Source organism: Micromys minutus, assembly GCF_963924665.1.
Source record: "Micromys minutus genome assembly, chromosome: 4".
NCBI lineage: Eukaryota > Metazoa > Chordata > Mammalia > Rodentia > Muridae > Micromys > Micromys minutus.
In genome coordinates this window covers 21,134,424-21,155,167 of record NC_137973.1, presented here as the reverse complement: position 1 = coordinate 21,155,167, position 20,744 = coordinate 21,134,424, and the positions used below count along the sequence as shown (strand labels likewise).

At 41.6% G+C, this 20,744-nt stretch overlaps 1 protein-coding gene across 2 annotated transcripts in view; it reads left to right on the top strand.

Annotated features, from left to right (window-relative positions):
• Window positions 1–20,744, top strand: part of MND1 (meiotic nuclear divisions 1) — a 67,554-nt gene that overhangs the window by 38,755 nt on the left and 8,055 nt on the right. Inside the window, exons 5-7 of one of the 2 annotated variants that reach the window (XR_013975029.1) lie at window positions 2,900–2,974; window positions 12,996–13,110; window positions 20,229–20,444. Coding sequence is in view for 1 of the 2 variants with exons in the window: in XM_080916344.1 (XP_080772470.1) it covers window positions 2,900–2,974; window positions 12,996–13,110 (190 nt within the window). In the remaining variant the exon portion in view is untranslated. The remainder of the gene's footprint in view (window positions 1–2,899; window positions 2,975–12,995; window positions 13,111–20,228; window positions 20,445–20,744) is intronic. The other variant, XM_080916344.1, reaches the window with a different exon arrangement.

Below are 20,744 nucleotides of genomic sequence, written 5' to 3'. Positions count from 1 at the left end.
ACTTTAAACCCAGCACCCAGGAGGCAGAGGCAGGTACATCTCTGAGTTTGAGGCCAGCCTGATCTAAATAGTAAGCTCCCAGCTTGTGTCTACTATAAATAAAGAAAACACACATGCATGTGTATATATTTATACACATTTGAAATTTATTTGAACATAATGATTGTAAAGCATTATGCAAAGGTCAGTTTGATTTACCTTTTGAAAGGTTACCTATGTTGATCTGTATCTGAATGTAAAGCAACTAGATGCACTTATTAAGAAGGTATGCAGTGGGACTGGGCCTGCTAAAGAAATACTGGATCACTGACCCGTGTACAGAGACTGGACATCTCAGTTCAGTCCCCTCATAGCCTGGTTTGATTTAGTTCCACAGGGCCTATTAGGAAGTATAGCATATGACTTCTTACAGATCAAAACAAGCAAAACCCTAAAACCAGAACAGAATTCTAAGCCTGATGGCAAAGGCAACCTGACCAGAGCTGTGGCTACCGTGGTTTGCGCCAAGGGTATGAAATTACAAAGGCCAACAGCCTTCAGCAGAAGCATCTGGGATCCTATCCTTCAGATTGTGCCCTATACTACCAAGATACAACATGACAGCTCAGGAGGTAGTGCTTCATGTTACTTCATGCTTCTTTATTTACTATTGAAATAGACATGTGCCTGACTGTTTTGTTAGAAAATATATGTGTATGTGTGTGTATATATGTTATCATGTTTTACATAATTATTAACTTTAAGGCTAATGTGTTTGATTTACTTTATAAATAATTTTCATGTTTTTAAATATGTACATGTATTATTTTAGTTGGAGAATTCCCCTGTTCCTGGATTGAAGTGATATATACAGTAAAGATTATTTCAGGTAGATCCTTCAGGGTGTAGAATATTAACTTTCTAACTTAGAAATTAAAAGAAAAACAACAGAATCTTTCTTGAAGAACTGGATCTCGTTGCTAAGTGTAAAGCCTTAGCTTGTTTTCGGCTCAGAAAGCTGCCGTATGTGTTTGTTCTAACCTAAGCTAGTGTCTCTAGAAGAGGCACAACTGTTTGGGTGACACCTGTTTGGCCTGTAGACTTGTGCTCTTTCTTATCCAGAGCCTGGAAAGCAGTAAAAGGGGTCGCTGGTGCTTCCTGCTCGAATTTTGGGAAGTATAGCGTCAACAGTAGAGCGACCCACTTTCTAAAGATCCTGTTTCTGAATTTTCAGCAAGACTGGTATTTAACTACTCATCCCCTCTAGATAGCCAGATTTATGTTGTGAGTAGCCAGTTTCTTCTCAGCTAATGAATGAATGCAGCCCCCAGTTAATTTCCAGATGTCTGTGCACCCAGAGGGACAGAGGCGTGGAAAACACCACGGCTTCTCTCCAGATGAGTCTGAAATGTCTTCCTTAGCTTGTAGTAAAAGATGTGGCAGACGCTGGTGTTGGGAATGTGCTGCCATTGTTTATTTACTCACAGACTCAGGGGAGAGTCAGTTTTGAAGGGTCAGGAGTTCTTTGAAATTTGTCAGTCTTTTCTAGGGTATGCTTATGAATTTTCCATACTCTGTCTGGATGACTTCCACTGGGAATTTATCTGCTTTTTAAGCCACATAAGATGAATACATTAGTTAATTAACCAATTAAACATGTCTAGAATTGGCAGCAGGTAACAGTCTTTGTCCTCTGAGAGTTTGGTGTGTGGAGTACAGCTCCCCTTAGACCCGTGCTGGGGAACAGGTGAGACAGTCGGCCCTTCTGAAGTGCCCAGGGTCGCTCTCAGTGACCTTAGTCAAAGTGAAACGAAATTTAAACAGGTTGTTAAAGGAGATTTTTTTGAATGTTCAAATCCAATTTCTAACTAAAGTAATTTGAGGTAGAGGTTATTTCTGGCTAGAGCTGGAAAAGAGCTACAGATTATGTACAAGAGCTGGAGACATGTTACTCGGGGTTGGGTGTGCTGTGGTCTGTAGTCCCAACACCTGGAGAAACACACAGGGTGTTTCTCTTTTGAGTCTCAGGCTTGTGGGGGCTCAATGAGACCTTGTCTCAGAACAGTACAATTTTTTTAAATGAAAGGTATTTTTTGGATGAAGCTGGGAAACATTTCATTTTTATATAGCCTAATTTTCTGTTAGGTTGACATAGGCTAGTCATCTGAGAAGAGGGAGCCCCCCATTGAGAAAATACCACAATAACATCTGCAGTAGTTCTCAACTTGTTCATTTCAAATGACCCTTTCTAGGGGTCACCTAAGATCATTGGGAAACATAGATATTTATGTTAAAATTCAAAACAGTAGCAAAGTTACAGTTATGAAGTAGCAATGAAAAGAACTTTATGGTGGGGGGTCACCACAGCATGAGGACTGTTCTAAAGGGTCACTGCATTAGGAAGGTTGAGAACCACTGCTGTAGAGCATTTTCTTAATTGATAGGGATTAATTACTGATTCATTACTGATTAATTCATAGGTGGGGAGGGCCCAGCCCATTGTGGATGATGTCATCCTCGGCTGTTGGTATGGGCTTTATAAAAAGCAGAATGAGCGGCCCTTTCATGGCCTCTGCATCAGCTCCTGCCTCCAGGATTCTGCTCTGTTTGAGTTCCTGTCCTGTATCTCTTCAGTGATGGACTTGGAGGTGAAAGCATAAGCCAAATAAAACCTTTCCTCCACAAACTCCTGTTGGTCATGGTGTCTCATCATAGCGATAGTAACCCTAACTAGGACACCTTTCTTTAATTCTACTCTAATGATTCATACTTTTTTTTCAAATTAGAAAACTTTTCAGTGTGGCCTTTAATATTTTTTTCTAACGCAGAGCTGAGCCAACAGAATGTTTCATTTTGTCTTCTAAAGGCATCTTCCAGATCGCTTCTCAGCAACTCATTTCATGTTTGATTCTCTCTCTAGCTGTCAGAGGGAAGCCGAAAGCACGCAGAGTTACAGAAGAACATTGAGAAAGCCAGAGTTGGCCGGCAAGAGACGGTACGTTTGTGTTCTATAAGTCATGTAATAGTATAAATGTGTTCATGTGTGTCCATTAGTACAAAATAGAAACATAAATCCTGGAGCCAGGCTGCCCGAGTTAGAAAATCTCCTAAATTCTCTGTTCCTAATCTTCTCAATTGTTACATGGGGAATAATAAAATATGTTTCATTAGGTTATTGTGTAGATTAAGCTAGTTAATACTTGCAAAGCTTAAAGGAACATGTGATACATAGAAAGTCTTATTAAATACTTACGTACATTTTTTAAGAGTTGTAAAATTTTTGGCACATAAATGGAAAATAATCAATATAATATTCTTGTAATGGCTGTTCTTGGTCATCAACTTGAGTACATCTGGAGTTAACTGAAACACAAGTTATTGGGTACACTTGTGAGGGATTTTTATCCTAAATTAAATTGTTTGAAATGGGAAGATCTTTTGAGGTAGGAAGATCCACTTTTAATCCTTCTGGTAGCAGCCTGTATAAAGGGCAAGTCTATTCCTTCACTGGCATTAGAGCCGACTTCTCCAGGTCTCTGGTGTGTACTGAAGACCAGCTGAGACAGCCAGCCTCGTGGATTGAACAGCTACTGGATTCTTGGACTTTCTGTTGATAGGCAGCCATTGTTCAACTAGATAGACCATAGTTTGTAAGCAACTGTAACAAATCCCCCACCTCTGCCTCTATCCTTCTCCCCAACCCTCCCTTCCTCCCTTCCCCCCTCTCTCTCTTTTCATATACGTGTGTGTGTGTGTGTGTGTGTGTGTGTGTGTGTGTATTCATCGTATCAGTTGTTTCTTTAGAGAACCCTGACTAATACAGATTTGGTACCAGAAGTAATCCCAGAGCAACAGAAGTATAGTAATGAATTTAAAAGCATCTAGAATAGGTTTTCAAATTACCAACACCCACAGTTATTAAAGCCTCGCAAAGACACTTAAATAGTATTAAAATCCCATGCATGGTATGAACTATTTTATAGACAAATACATTTGATTATTTTTGATTATTCACCAGCTGTGAGAGGCAACAGATTTGATGATTCCGTATTTTTTGACAGTTTGTAGAAAAATAAGGAAAATTATTATGCTGGTTTGTTGTTCAGAACATCTCTGCATAAATTGACAAAGGGAAAAAATGTACTCTGTGATAAAACTAAGAAACTTGTAGCATCTCAGAACACAGTGAAGGACAACAGTGCGCTCAGTATTAAAATTGACCAGCTGCAGGTGCACATAAGCAGTCTAAAGGTTTCTGGGCGTGCCCTGGAAGGGAATCTTCTCTCCAGCAGCCATCGAGATCAAGTTTCAGAGAGTCAAACTGAACCCTTCTTTATAAGACTGGATTACACAAAAAAGTCAAATCCCAGCCAGCCTCTAAGGATGTTAGCGTGAGGGCATTGGCTGGTGAAGGGTGCGGTCCTCACTTGGGCTGGAGATGTGTAGGAGGGCCCTGCTGAGGTTAAGAACTTTACCCTCAGATTCGCAAGGGTCTATCTCACCTGAGGAAATGAATGGTCTCTTCACTTTCATCAGAAGATGCCCTTCCACTCATAGCCCTTGAAATGTTCCCTTTTCCATTGTTGACTGAGGAAATTAATCTTTCACTGTCCAATAACCCAGCAGTGGTTTTCCCTTGAGGGGATACTAGGTAAGAGTATACCGATTTTCCCAGAGCCACCAGAGTAAAGAGTAAGCAGCTTCTAGAGGGCAGATAGAAAGTATAGTCCATGGTGTGCCACGCTACTAAAAAGCTTAATGATTTTACCAGTTTATTCAAGCAGAAGTTTGGGGAATATGTGTGGGAATGGGTTTTAATGATGGAAGGAACATAAAAGTGAATCAGCCTATTATTGAAATAGGCTGTCCGAGTAGAGGACATTCTATGTTTATTATGGAAGCTTGCTCAGTTTTAAATGGTGTCAAAGTCTGTTTGATGGTTGGCTAAAGAATATGTCAAAAGAACTACAAGATGAATATTTTAATTAGATAAATTATGCAAAAAGGAAAATCTAAAAAGCAAAAAAATCTAAAAAAAAATTTTTTTTTAAATATGTCAAAAGATGGCTGAAAAGGAGCTAGATATGCCCGATATCCCTCGGCCTAGTGTTGATGAAGGGATTTTAAAGGCTCACAGAAAGACACAAAGTGTAAATGTAATCCTCCATTATGGAAGGCAGAGAGGACGTGTCCTTCTCTAATCATATAAGACAAAATGGTGGGAGGGGCACCAGCACATGTGAAGAGCTCTGTTGGAGACACTGCTGCTCTGCTGGATGAATTAAACACAAAGTGTTCATTGGGCCTGGAAGTAGCGCTGGCCCGGTGGCAGCACTGAGTGGCCAAAGGCAGTTCACGTGAGCGCAGTAACCTGACGGGCAGCACAGGCAAGAGCTGTCCATCCATCGTGGACTCACTCTTAATGGGCAGCAAAGACAGCGTGATGCTCATGGCGGCGTGACTTACACTGGGGGGACTTACATGACTTACTTTGATACCGGCTAGTCAGTCATGGTGTTTTCAGGCATGAGATGAAGTATACTGCATTTTTGTTTGAACTATATAATTAGAAAAAAAAAAGCAGAAATCAAAAACAAATGAAAGAAAAACTACATTGGATCGTGGCAGAAAGAAATCTCAGCCTGTGAATCAGTTTCAGGATTTGAGCCACTTTGCAGACCCAGGAACCCTTAAATGAAGGGATGGCCAGGTTTCCTTGGAGAAAGATCATGATAAAAGATCTGCGTTTTACTGTTAACCTTTCCTTATATGGCCTTCTATAAGAGTAGCTGTACACTGGAAAAAAGGAAACAATCAGACTTTCCAGGGTCTATTGGATACTGTTCTGAATTGACACTGATTCAGGTGGGGGGAACCCCAGAAACATTGTGGCCCTCTGGTTAAAGTAGGGGCTTATGGAGGTCAGATGATAAATGGAGTTTTGACTGAAGTCCGACTCCCAAGAGGTTCTCAAACTCATCCTATGGTTATTTCCCAAGTCCCTGGATGTATAATCAGCAAAGCTATGCTTAGAAGGTGGCAGAATTCCCATAGTGGTTCCCTGTGGCGTGAGGGCTGTTATGGTCGAAAAGACCAAATGGAAGCCTATATATAGAGTTGCCCCTGCCAAGGAAAATAGTGAACAAAAGACATCCCAGGAGCAGTTACTTCAAAGATATATAAACTCTCCAGACCTGTGTCATAACTTATAAGAGATCTTGATCATCTGTCTCTTCCATAAAATATCACATTGTGCCCTGTGTTGATGACATTATGATGACTCGAGCAAATAAGCAGGAGGTAGCAACCACTTGAATTCATAGGTAACACATGTACACATCAGAGGTTAGAAAATAAATCCATTCAAATCTCAAGAGCCTTATATATAAGTGAATTTTTTAGGAATGGTGCAGGGCATGATATGCTATCACCAAGAAAGAAGCACAACCGATTCTGGAGACAGCACATTCTTCACTTGGGTGTGTTACTTCAGTCCATATACCAAATGACTCTGAAAGCTGCTAGCTTTGTGTTGGGCCTGGAACAGAAAGCTTGTTTATAGCTCAAGGCTATTATGCAGGCTGCTGTACCACTTGTCCATGTGATCCAATAGACCAGTAGTACTTAAGGTATCTGGCAGATAGGAATGTGTATTGTAGATTCTGCTACCCTGCTTTAAGCTCCAAGACAGACCATGCTAACAGCCCACCGAGGTTCCCTTGGATCCATGGAACACACACACACACACACACACACACACACACACACACACACACAAACATACACACACACACACACACACACACAAACTTATTTTTAAATGGTTTTTGCTCAACGACTGTGTTCTTCTAAGCCTTTCTTGGTTTGTCTCACTCCCAGGTCAACGCCTCTAACTCTGACCTCAGCTCAGTTACCATTAGTCCTAGCTCAGCACCCTAAATCTTGCCCTCAGCTTAGTTGCATTTCTAATCTCCTGCCTGCTACCTCAGTCCCAGTTGGGGGAAGCAGCCAGTGTCCACCCTGCCTAAGATCTCACAGGGCTGGTGACTCTTTCTTCCTCCAAAGCATGGCGAATCTTTTCCCCCCCTCTTGTGTCTGCCAGCCTGACTGTGGGAGGGAGCTGGGAGGGGGACTATAAGTCTCCACTCTTTCCCTCAGCCATTGGCTGCTAGCAGTTTTACTGATCAATCAAGAAACAATTGGGAAATAGGACCTTCAGCATTCATTCCTGATCAGAGCATCAGAACCGCCCCCTATAGGGATGCTGTTTGGAGCCTTTGGCAGGCCTTTTATAGGCAAATCACCAAAGAGATTTTTGGGATTTTGGAGCAAGGTTTATCATCTACAAACTATTCTCTGTTTGAGAGACAGTTCTTGGCCTGCTATTGATCTTTAGTGGAAATTGAATGTTTCATAGTGGGCCATCAAGTTACCATGAGACCTCAGTTTCCCATCACGAGCTGAGTGTTATCTGACCCACTAAGCCATAGAGTAGGATGTGCATAGCAGCAGTCTGTTATCAAATGGAAGTGACATATATGTGATCAGGCCCAAAGCAGGTCCTGAAGGCACAAGAAGTTACATGAAGAAGTTGCCTAAATTCTATACTCCTATTATAATGCACTCTGCTGCTAGGCATGCACCTGTAGCTTTGTGGGATGTGCCCTATAACTGAGGAAGAGAAGACTAGGGTCTTGTTCTTTATGCTATGCAAGCATCACTCAGAAATGGACAGCTGCAGCATTACAGCCTCTTTCTGGGACAACCCTGAAAGACACTAATTGGTGAAGGGAAATCTTTATAATGGGCAGAACTTTAGGCAGTACACATGGTCATACATTTAGTTTGGAAGGAGAGATGGCCACATTTGTGATTGTTCACTGATTTATGGCTGTAGCCAATAGATTAGCTGGGTGGTCAGGAACTTGAAAAGACCATGATTAGCAAATTGGTGAAAAAGACATCTGGAAAATAAGTATATGCATATATTTCTTCAAATAGGTGAAGGATGTAAAGATACTTGTGTCTCATTTAAATGTTTATCAAAAGGTGACTTCAGCAGAGGAAGAGGTCAGTAAGCAAGTAGATAGGATGACTTGTTCTATAGATAACCTCTTGTCATACCCATCCCAATTATTGCCAGATGGAGCCATGAACAAAGTGCCCATTGTGGCAGAGATGGAGAACATGCATGGGCTAGACGGTGTGGACTTCTACTCACCAAAGCTAGCGTGGGTAGAGCTACTGCTGACTGCCAGATCTACCAACAGTAGAGACCAACACTGAGCCACAGATAATTGTTCTTTCTCTGGACGGACAACACTTTGTTTTTAATAGAGTAGATACTTATTCTGGTTATGGATTTGACTTTCTCTTGTATAACGCTTCTGCCAAATCACCATTTGTGGGCTTACAGAATGCCTTATCCACCATCATGGTCTTTCACACAGTGTTACTTCTAACCAAGGAACTGCCTTCACATCCAGACAAGTGTGACAATGGGCTCACGATCATGAAGTTCACTGGTCTTACCAAATTTCCCAACATCCTGAGCAGCTGGCCTGATAGAAAGATGGAATGGCCTTTTAAAGATACAGTTACAGTGCCAATTAAGTGGCAGCAGCCTGGAGGGCTGGGCAGAGTTCTCCAGAACACATTTCTCCCAGAGCCAGGGTCTGTGGATCCAGGAATCAAGGGATAGAAGAGGCAAATGATTCCATTCACTTTTATCCCTAGTGACCCACTGGGAAAATTTTTACTTCCTGTTCCCATGACCTTAAGTTCTGCTGGCCCAGAAGTTTTGGTTCCAGAGCAGGCAGTACTTCTGAAAGGAGCACAACAAAAATTCCACTGAACTGGAAGCTCAGACTTCCTCCTAGACACTTTGGGCTTCTGAAAGGAATAACAGTATTATTTACAGCCTAAGAAAGGAGTAACAGTATCAAGAGGGTGACTGATCAAGTTTACCAGGGAAAATTGGATTGCTTCTCCACAGTGGAGGTAAGAAAGACTAGGTCTGGAGTGTAGGAGATCCTTTCAAGTATCTCTTGGTGTTTTGGTGTCTGGTGATTAGAATCATAGGGAACAACAACAACCTAATCCAAGTAGGGTGACAAAGGGTGTATATACATACCCCCCCACACACCCTTCAGGAGTAAAGGGATGGGTCACTCATCCAAGAAAAGAGCCAAGACCTGCTGAGGTGAGGGTGTAGGACATATGGAATGGGTAGTAGAGGAAGGTAGTTATAAATACCATCTGAGGCCATGTGACCAGTTGCAGAATTGAGGACTCTAATAAACATGAATATTTCTCTCATATTTTGTTAAGAATGTTTGTACAGATATTTGTGTTTTCTTTCCTCCATTTCTTTGGCATGTAATCTAAAGTCAATTAAGAGAATATCATTGGTTATCATATTTAAGTCTGAGATACTGAAAGAATGTCCTGTAAGGGACATTGCCACCTATTCTAAGTTTATAATAAGTTTGCAGTTGTATAAGGTATGGATGTATCATAGGCATACTCGTGACCTGGTTAAATATATAATGCACTTGCATTGTATGTATATATTTTGTATGTGGGAGAGTTTTATTATGTTAGATGTAATTATGACCTCATTATTTTCATTTGGAAAGTAAGTGTGTCTTTCAGAGATATTATTGTGTGTGTCAGCCTGACAAGGGGTGGACTTGTGATGATAGTTTTTGATTGTCAGCTTGACTGTATCTGTATCTAAAGGAGCCATGTACATTATCACTGTGTGAGGGTCAATATGTGATTTAAGCTGTAATAGAGTTTCCTTTATGAACTTGGGTACCCTTGTGTTTGCTGCCTAGATGTTAAGAATTGCAGTATCTTCTTTGTAGAGTTTTCCTTTTAGTATGTCTTTCCCTATCTCTTCTGACTAGTTTCTGTCACATAATAAAATAGCTGTACTGGCTCGCTTTTTAGGTCCATTTGCTTGAGATATCTTTTTCCATCATTTTTCCCTGAAGTTAATTCTGTTCTTGATGTTGATGTGTTTCTTGGATGCAGCTGAAGGATGAAGCCTGTTTGTTATGAATGAATCCATTCTGTTAAATTATGCCTTTTTATTGGGAAATTGAGACTATTAATGATGAAGAGTTATTGATGATGAACAGTGTTTGGTTGTTGATTCCTGTTACTCCTGTTTACTGTGGTTGAGGGTTTTTGCTTATTTGTTTTGATTGCTGGTCTGATATTTATTTCTTGTGTTGTCTTGGGTGTGGCTAGCTTTATCAGGTTGAAGTTTTCCCTCTAGTACACTGGTTCCTAACCTTTAGGAGTCAATGGCCCTTTCACAGGGGTTGCCTAAAACCATCAGAAAACACATATATTTATATTATGATTGTATATAATGTATGTTCCTAGCCCAACCTGTTTCACTGTTAAAAGTGTAATACATGCTTTAATGTGCTACCAGAGATTTTGTATTTCAGGATCAGGTTACTTTCTAGCTTCCTCTTTATTTTTACAATGGATCTATAAAAATGTTTTAAGTCAGGTATGGTTCATACACATAATCACATCACTTAGAAGGCTGAGGCTGGACTACATAATGAGTTCCAGGCTAACCTGGGCTATGGAGTGAAACCTGGCCCAAAACAAACACACTAATGACAGGGGATGTAGCAAAGTTGGTAGAACTTGTGCTTAGTGTGTACGAAGCCATGGGCTAAGCCCTAGTAAACCTGGGGTAGTACTTGCCTGTAAGTCCAAAGTTTAAGGTCATCCTCAGCTGTATAGTAAATTCAAGACCAGCCTGGAATAATGTTATTCTAGTTAAAAAAAAAAAAATAATAATGGTAGCAGGAAGAAACAAAACAAAAGAAACAAAGGGCCATAAAAATGTGACCCTGCCGGCTAGCCAATTGGAGTTAACATTAACAGCAGCCCAGATGAAATACAGCAATAGTATGTAATAATTCAGGGTTATCGATAGGAAAGTAGATTCTGATAACATGGAGACTAGGTATCTACCCAGCTTTTGTGCTGCTTAAAGCTTGCTAAAAATATATAAGCTGTTTGTGTTTTTTATCTGAGAACTCAATAACCAAAGGCAGGGCAGGGTTTAAATAATTTCTACACCAGTACTCACCCTGTCTGCTAGGGATCAGTCTCGGCAATGCTGCTGAAGAAGCCTGCACCGGGGGCACTGTCGGGCACTTTCTAAGTACACTGTTTGCCAGCAGTGTAAGAGGTGACCGCTATTCCTGTCTCTACTCCTGTATTTGAGGCACTAGAAGTACGAAGCTATTAAATACCTGCCGGAGGTTTCTGTGCTGTCAAGCCGTCTTCACATCCAAGTGCCTACAGAGTTGTCACTGCGCTCATGTGGAGTTTCTCCCTCTGCCTCTCTTCACTGGCCTTCCTTTTCCTCTTTCTTTTGTCAAAGCATGGCTAATCTGGGCTTAGGTAGCAAGGAAAGACCATTCAGTTACATCCTACTTAGCCTTAAATTTCCCTGAGCTGTGTCAGTGCGACATTTACTGGTTATATTCACCCATTAAGTCATATACAGTTCAGTTTCTCGGTCATAGCTACCATAATGACACACGTGTGTCTAATGACCCTGTACTGGAGTGTGCAGAGCTAGGATGTTCTTATCATGCAGGCTGGGCTGCGCTAGAGCATGTTACTGTCTACACAGCAAGAACAACAGCAAAGCCAAAACTAGAGTCCAAGTAGAAAGTGTGGGGCTGCAGCAGGGAGCCTCAGGCCAGCTCCATCCGGGCCACTTGAACTTTGCTTTCTGTCTTGAGTTTATCTGAGCATCTTTACCAGAATTTGATTTGGTGTGAATTTGTTCTTCAGAGTTTACAAATGCTAGTCACACATTTGTAGCACTGTGGCATCTCCGAGCTGATGAAGACTCTGCCTAAAATGTCAAAGGGGCTGCCTGTTGCCTCTTGCTGTTTAGAAGCCTTATTTATTCACCTTGAAAGAAACATGGCAGGAGGCCATTTCTGATCCCTTTAAATATTTATAAAGGTTAATCACTTAAAATTGAAAAAACTCCAGAACTTTTTAAAAACTGTGTTTAAAGGATAATTGCTTAATGATTGATGTTGCAGAAACTGTGACTTCCATGTGTAGGCACAGGCCATGAACCTACCCAGACAGTGGTGAGAGCGTCCTCCTAACGGACGGTAGCGTCGCCATCCTTTGAGTCCATCTGGTTAACCATCTGGTCTCTCCTGCTACAATTATTGCATTCAACATTTTGTTTTTATTTATTTATTCAATATCTATAAAAAGCACCTGAGATTTCAGAAAAGGATGAGAATTAGGCTTATTACACTGCACGTATGTGTGAGTACAATCGTACCTCAGTTTCCACAGCGGGATTGGCTACTAGACCTTGTAAGATACTAAAATCTAGATGTTCAAGTCCCTTATTTGAAATGAGTTGGGCCAGTGAGGGCTCACCAGGTAAAGGAGCTTGTTGCCAAGCCCGAGAGCCTGAGTCAAGCCCTAGGACCCTCAGGGTGGGAGGAGAGACCTGGCTACAAGTTGTTCTGACATCCATACAAATAATGCACAGATTAAAATGTCAAATAAATAAACATATATATCTTTATAATACATTTATGTAAAATGTATATTTAGATATAAATGTAATATATGTCTATAAGATGGCATAATAGTTGCATATAGCTTTTATAATTATCATATCTTTTAAATAATCTCTAGATTACATATAATTCCTATTACAACAGAAATGCTCTGTAAACATTTGTTATGTTCAGAGGGTGAACTTTGTACATGTTTAGTACATTGAGAGAAACTTTTGTCCGTGTTTAGTTCAGGTGGTTTTCGTTTTTAAGTAGTTTTGATCTGTGATGATTGAACATTCAGATGCAGAACCCATGGACACCAAGAACTGAGTATATAAATGTAGCATGTCAAAAACATGAACTTTCGAAATGTATTACTTCATTACACATAAGATTTTATTTGGCCTAATCATACATGAAATCCTTTACATCCAGGAAGAACGCGCCATGCTTGCAAAAGAACTTTCTTCATTTCAAGACCAAAGGAAACAACTTAAGGCAGAAGTGGAAAAATACAGAGAGTGTGACCCACAGGTTGTGGAAGAGATACGTAAGTTTACATTATAACTTGAGCATCTTTAATTTGGTAACGGGAGACTTTGCATCTCTAGGTGCCTGGGATTCGTCCTTCTCTTGTGAGAAGGCAGGCTTCCTGCTCAGCCTGCTTCACTGCCGCGTGCTCAGCTGTCTGTGGCCTAACAGAAAGACCCTGCTCTCCTCACGACTCTACTACAGAGACTCAGGCCAGCCTTGAGTGGTCACAGCTCTGCCACCAAAAGCATTTGAGAAGTAAGGAGGGGAAGCGGAGTATGGACAGCACAGGCGTGTGACAGTCAGGGAGCCGAGAGGTCTGAGAAGGAGCAGTGTGCTCTTAGACACCTCCAGTCTATGAGGAAATCTCTTACCTATACAAGAGCTTGCCAGGCTGTCAGGTTGCCTTATGAATATACCAGTGACTTTCTTCCTGAGTGGAGGTCAGAGGACAACTTAGAGCAGTTGGTTCTCTCTTGTTACCATATGGGTCCCAGGAGTCTGACTCAGTCTTCGAGCTTGATAGCAAGCACCTTTGACCCATTTAGCCATCTTACTTGCCCTTCTTCATGTTTAAAATAGAACCCTCAAAGCTTGGTATTAATTATGTATTTATAGAAATATAAAATTAGAACACTTCAAAATTTTTAAAAACATATTATAAAAATATAACATTTAACTGTTTAGGAAAATAGAACTTTCCCCATATTTTTCTATTTAGCATATTTTGTTTAGGGAAAACTTTACTAGTGTATCTTTTTAAAACTCAGACATAGTATATGACTGAGACTTTGAGAAAACTGGGGCTACTGGGTACATTAGAAGTAGCCTGAGCAGAGTTGGATTATGATTAAGGCAGTCTAGCTCAAATATGTGTGCATGCATGTGTGCATCTGTGTGTGTGCATGTTGTCTTTTGAGGACAAGTTCTCTCTCTATAGAGGAAGCTGGCTTCAAGCTAACAATTCCCTTGCCTCAGGCTTCAGAATGCTGGAATTACAGCACAGTCAGGGCCACCTGCCCAAGGGAACACCTATCTATGACCATATTGTGGAGACCACAGAACAGAAGATCTTCTTTGACCATGGCTAAGAAGCATAGAGCGTAAACAAAAAGAAACAAGCCAGCTAAGCAAGCAAATGCCGCCCTAGAGAAACAGTGGCAAGGCCACTTGACACTGCAGGCAGAAAAGAGCAGACCAGTCTGAGGGTCTGAGGACCAGATTTGTGTCCTAGAAAAAATGTGAGAATTTGAATAGATCACAGAGATTAGACTGAGTCAGGGCAGGTGAGGTTAGGAACTGCTGGAGGATTCAGCCATGCTGGTCTTGAAGCAGTCACTTGAGGGTGCTGAGCCTGGGGAAGAAACAGGTCTGTGAGGCTCTGCAGGACCTTAGGCACACCACACAGCGGAGTCTTGGGCAGGTGACCTTTTCTTGTTGAGAGTGGAAGGTTAGCAGCCCTAGCTTCCTGGCAGCCACTTTGGTCTCCTGCTGCTGTGAGTGTCTGTGTTCACTGAGGTGCCTCTGATGTTAGAACTTTCAGTTGAAATCGCTAACTTTGTAGTGCCTGATTTAGCTAAGCACTTCGTTCTTAGTGGCGACAAAGAATCTGTGAGTAGACATGTTTACCCAAACTGAATTTGCTGAGAATGGCTGTCTCAAAGAGTTCTCCTTCCATCTCTGTGAAAATCTTTGTCTCTCAGGAGGCCGAGGCAGGCGGATCTCTGAATTCAAGGCCAGCCTGGTCTACAGAGATAGTGCCTGGGTAGCCAGGGCTACACAAATAAACCCTGCCTCAAAACAAACAAACAAACAAACAAAGTCAAACCAAAACAAACAATCTAAAGAGCAGCACCAGCCAGCAGCTGTGCAGAGGTTGTCACCGCAGCGCTTCTTTTCCTCATGCCCCATTCCTCGCTCTGTTTAGGAACTGTAGGTGTTTAGTGAGGATTTGAGATTTGCCACGTTGATTCTCGTGGGACTGCACCAGGTGTTTCCTTGGGCAGGTGACCCTGGCCAGCATCACTTCTAAACGTCACTTATACAGCATGAGACTCAAGACTAAAAGCAGCCAACTATTGCCAGGTAACCTAGCATGTCCTGAAACAAGCTAGGAGAACTCCCAGAAATCTAAACTCACCTAGGAAAAGATGCTTGCGTGGAATGCAGGCTAGTTTCACCGGGTGTGCAGACAAGGAAAGTGTGATATAGGCTGCACAGAACAGCGTCAGTCAGAACAGGGATAGAGCCAATGGGCAGAGCACTACAGTGGTCACATTTCTTGACAGGAAAACTGTCTGACATGACAGTTACACTGGATTGGATTCATAGCTGATTGGTTTCTGCCAGGGAACAGATTAGTGTGTTTGAAGACAGCAAAGAGAAATGTTAGATATAAAACTGGAGAGCGTGAGCTGAGGACAGCTTAGCTTCACAGTGTGACTGGACTGGGAAGGAGTGCCGTGCTTGCTGGACCAGGAAAGTAGCTAGAAAACCCGACACTTGTTTTAATGCTTCTGGGTTAGATTGTGCTCTGGCTAGTGCCTGGCTTCCTCCACCTTGTAGCATATGCAGTGAACTGTTCCTGAATTTGTTCAGTGAAAACTGCAGTGTCCACAGATGTAAGAACTTACATTGTTAGTGCAGATACCAGAAGTCTCCTCAGCACTCAATTTTAGTAACTCTACTAAGCTCTAACTTCTAACCCCAAATGTTAATGTGCCTTTTACAATGAAGATTTTCATAGGATTTCAGCTATCAAGTTAATCAGAAAGAATTGGATTAAAGGATTATGTGGTTTAGAAATTGATTTTAATAGGATTTAGCTCTTAACAGCGCAGCTCATACGCCCACATTACAACAACCAGGCTTATCCAAGTTGTTCTCCATTTGTGTGGGACAAGGTTTTCTGATAATAGTTTATATAAATGTGGCTATATTAATTTCTTTGTAAATAATGCCTGCAGGAAATATTTGCAGTTCATCCTTCCAGTGGAATAATTGATATCATTCACAAGTTTAATTGTAAGTAACCAAGAAATTGACAAGTCAGAGCAACAGTTTTATTTTTAAAAAAATAATACTATTTTAGCCATCTTAGTCATTATTTGAATAAGACTAAGTAAAACAGATGTAGAAACTAAATCTCCACAAAAATACTAGGAAGTAAGCCAGACGTGGTGGCTCATGCCTACAGTCCCCACTGTCTAGGAGGCTGAGGCATAAAGATCACAAGTTCGAGGCCAACGTGGGCAACTTAAATCCTGCTTTGTTTCCTGAACGCTGGCTGCGCACTGCCTCCACCTGGCTGCCGTGCTGTATGGGTGTGTGCCATGCTGCCTTCTGCCACGATATATTTTTAAATGCTCAGTTTTGTATTAAATATTATAAGACATACAAAGCAAGAAGAGAATGTACCTCACAAGCTACAATATGAAGGCTGCTCTGAGGAAGCAGTGTTAAGCTCAGCAGACAAGTTTAGCAAGCTGTTCTAAACATACTCACCAAAGAAGATGTCTATAAAGATTAAGGGAGGCTAAGCAACTCACGAAGCACATAGTATTAGTAAAGAAATAGAACCCGTTCTACCAGGACCAAGTAGAAATTCTGGCGTTCAGAACTGCAGCAACTGACACCAGATCAGACTGCAGACAGCATGGTTCGAGCTGACTGGGAACGAGTCAACAGCATGAGAGATGCCCAGTAGAAATGTTTGTTCTGATCTTAGGAAGAGGAAGAGCCAATAGGGAGGAAGCATGGACATCATGATCAAATGGTTCTAATCAAGGGCAGTTTTGAAAGTAGCAAGAACAAAACAAGTCATGGACATCAGGGCTCTTCACCGAGATTAGCCACTTAGAAAACGCACAGGCCAAAAGCACTGGGGAAGGATGCACTCAGAATACTGAAGGGAAGCTGTCAGTCGGGGATTGTAATTCCAGAAACACACCTTAGTGAGCGACTACCAGCTTGTAACAACGAACCCTGCAGAAGTGTGAAGTAACACTGGCACCTATGTTGGTCAGTCTGAAGAAGTGAATCACCAGTGAAGGCTCCTAGTTAAGTAAACAATTTACACATATCTCATATATGTACCTTTTAATCTGGTGTAGGAGACAGCGGTAAAGCAGTCATGTTGTATGAAGTACAGTCCACGGCCATGGCAGCATTACTGACAGTGTCGTATGGCGGGAAAGCTTGGGGTGGAAATAAAGTTGATATTTACCTGAACTAGCATGCTATAAATTCAGACGTCCGTGCCCATCCTTAGGATATTACCAAAAGATAAATCCAAACATTAGTGGTTCCTCAGGATAATACCAAAATACCAAAAGATGTCAAAACCACCCCCAAAGAACATGATACATAAAACCAGCAGAGGAAGCTAGGGGTTAAATTCCTTTTGTAGAGTATTTTATGGCAAACAAAAAACATGAGTTTCTTTCTTTTTCTTTTTCTTCTTTTTTAAGATTTATTTATTTATTAACTATAAGTATGTAGCTGTCTTCAGACACACCAGAAGAGGGCATCAGATCCCATTACAGATGGTTGTGAGCCACCATGTGGTTGTTGGGAATCGAACTCAGGACCTCTGGAAAAGCAGTTGGTGTTCTTAACCGCTGAGCCATCTCTCCAGGCCCATGAGTTTCTTCTTTCCTTTGTGTTTATTTATTTTCCAATACAGGTTTTCCTGTGTACCCCTGGTGTCTGGAGCTCACTCTGTAGATGGGCTGGTCTTGCTTCTGGAGTACAGGGAGCTACCACTCACACCCCGAGCTTTACTGTCAGTTTTGTGTGTTGTTGCTTTACATTATTTTAGAGTGAAAAAAGGGAGAGAGACAGAAAAAAAATTGAAGCAATTCCACTTAATACAAACATTACTTTTGGAAAAATTGAAGGACAAAAGGGACATCTGACACGTGGTTCGTTTCTTCTTTCTGTTGCTATGATAAACACCAGGACCAAACAACTTATGGATGAGAGGGTTCCCGTTGGCTTGTGGTTCTGGAGGGTGAGTCCGTGGTGGTGAGGCATGGAGCAAGGAGCTGGCCAAGAAAGTGCACACAGAAGACACAGAGCTGAAGCGGGCGCGGACCTAACCTCCAGAGCCCACCCCAGTGGTGCGCGTTCTCCAGCAAGGTTCCGTCCTCTAAAGTTCTGTGACCTCCCCACAGTGCCACCAACAGGGAAGCGACTGGGTGCTCAAATCTGAGAGAACATGAGGGACATGTCTCATTTAAACCATCATACATGGGGAATGACAGAATGTTATGTAAATAGTATCTAATTATATGAAGTGAAAGTGGCTTGTTTTCCAGTGAAAAGGCTGGGAAGGCCAAAATGGAAGGAAATAGTCAGCTAATTATACACCACCTAGAAGAGACTCCTGTTTAAAGACGAAAATATGCTGAAAGCAGAAGGCTGGAGGAAATCTTACAAGCAGTAACTGAAAGGGGTCACAGCAGCTAAAGTAAGAGCCAAGAAAATAGACTTTGAGGTGACGTATTGCTAGTGTGGAAGGTGCAGCTTATGATGATGATGGATCAGAACATATGCTATGCATGCGCAGGTGATGTTTGGTACATTCCCAGTTGCTGCTGCTCCAGGAGAGTTAGGGGCTGTAGCCTGGCTGGAGGAAGTCTGTCCCAGAGGCAGCTTTCGAGAGTTTGAAGCTTTTTATCCATTCTGTGTGATCTTTGCCTCCTGTTTGTATTTGCAGATTGAGTTCTTGGCTCCCTGGTGCTGCCTCAGTGCCTCCCCATGCCTGCTGCTTGCTGCCGTGACTCCTGACCATGATGGACCCCTAAGACAGAGTCAAGTCTTTTCTTTGTAGGGTGCCCTTGGTCAGTCATGGTGTTTCTCATAGCAACAGAAAAGCGATTAATATATGTAGATAAAGCGCTAATTACAAAATACACAGGACAAAAGCCTAAAGAAGTAAAGGGACGGATCGATAATTTAGTAACAGTAGCTGAAAGCTCCAGTATTTGAACGAACAGTTGAATGAGGAATGGGGTAGTCGGCTCAGTGGCTCACCTGCTGCTCATGCACGTGTCCCCAGGGTTAAATCCCCGGCACTCCTTCACTGAAGTCTAATGCACTAGAACATAAGGATGCAGACTTAACACTGAATGTACACACCCAGGCGTGTTCAGTGATGGACGTCTACTGAATGTTTAATTCTTTAAAGCTGGGAAACAGCTTTCTAGGTTAACACTTGCTGTCATTCTGCCATACAGCGAGACAAAGAGATAACAAGAAAGGAACATTTAAGTTTGTAGTGCTTATGCGTTAAAATCTCGACAAAACGCTAGTCAGTCAAGGCCAGCAAGACAGGAGATAGATTGCCCGCCCTGAAGTGTTGTTTGTCTGAGGATGTAGGGTCTGCTGTGGCTGGAAAACAACATAGCCAACCTCCAAAAAAAAAAAAAAAAAAAGTAATAAGATGTTTATAAAATGAAACGATGGGAGGAGGGCAACCAAATCTTTGTATAAATAAATAAAAAATAAGTGTTTTGTTTTTGTCTGAGGCAAGGTCTCATTGTGTAGCTTTGGCTGGTCTGGAATTCATTATGTAGACCAGACTGGCCTCTTAATTGACAATTATTGCCCCTGTTCCCGACTCTGCTCTTTGGGTGCTGGATTAGAGGTGGGTACCACCACACACCCAGCTAGAAGACATTTTTTAAAAATGTAGTAGTCTATGTAATTTAATATTCAGTAAACTGGGACTGGACATGAAGCTCCTCTCCTTAGGCAGAGGTGTCCTGATGAAGCCCGCCCTCATCAGAGTTCCGCCTGTACTCGCTGTTCTAGCCAGGCAGTTGGTCAAGAGAAGAAATAACAAAATACTCAATTTGAAGAGGAAGAAGTAAAGCCAGATGCTTTTAGATTTTTTATTTTGTATCTATATAGACAGTCTTCAACATATATATGTAGAAATAAATGTCCCCACAAGAAAATTTCAACAATATTTATATACACAGAAGTAAACATCCCTGAAACTATTATGACTAATAATGACAGAGGTTTACATTACCAAAGTGTCAATACTGTAAAATCTATATGTGTTTTCTTTGTTTGAGGCACAGCTGTGTAGTCCAGGCTGACCTTGAATTATTGATCCTCCTGCCTCAGCTGCTTCAGATGCTGGGATTTCATTACCACGCTCAAGTTCTTTTGTATCTCTGTTTGCTTACGTGAGCCATTGAAACTGAAGAAACACGTCTTTGCGCTGTGCCAGCACAGATCGGTGACCTGTGAGTAAAGCTGTGAAAGGGTAGGATGTGTCTGCAAATGATGAAGCATTGCTGAAACAAAAGAAAGATGCCAGTGAACGGGAAGACATCCCAGGTTTGTGGGTGGAAGACTCAGCGCGGTGAAGGTGAAAATACTCGACACTGGTCCATAATCACTAGGGATCCGTCATAATTCTACCTGCCTGTTCTTCATAGCGAAATAGAAAAAGAGGAATATATTCTTTAAATGTTGAAGACTAATTTTCTTAATTCCAATTTTCATACAGATATTTACTGTCTGTATAATATAATATATTGAGGTTGAGGTGGGGTGATGTTGGGTCAGGTGAGACATAGATTAGTGAAATGGAACTGAGAGAGCAGAAGTCAACATGGTAGATTGTAATCAGAATTT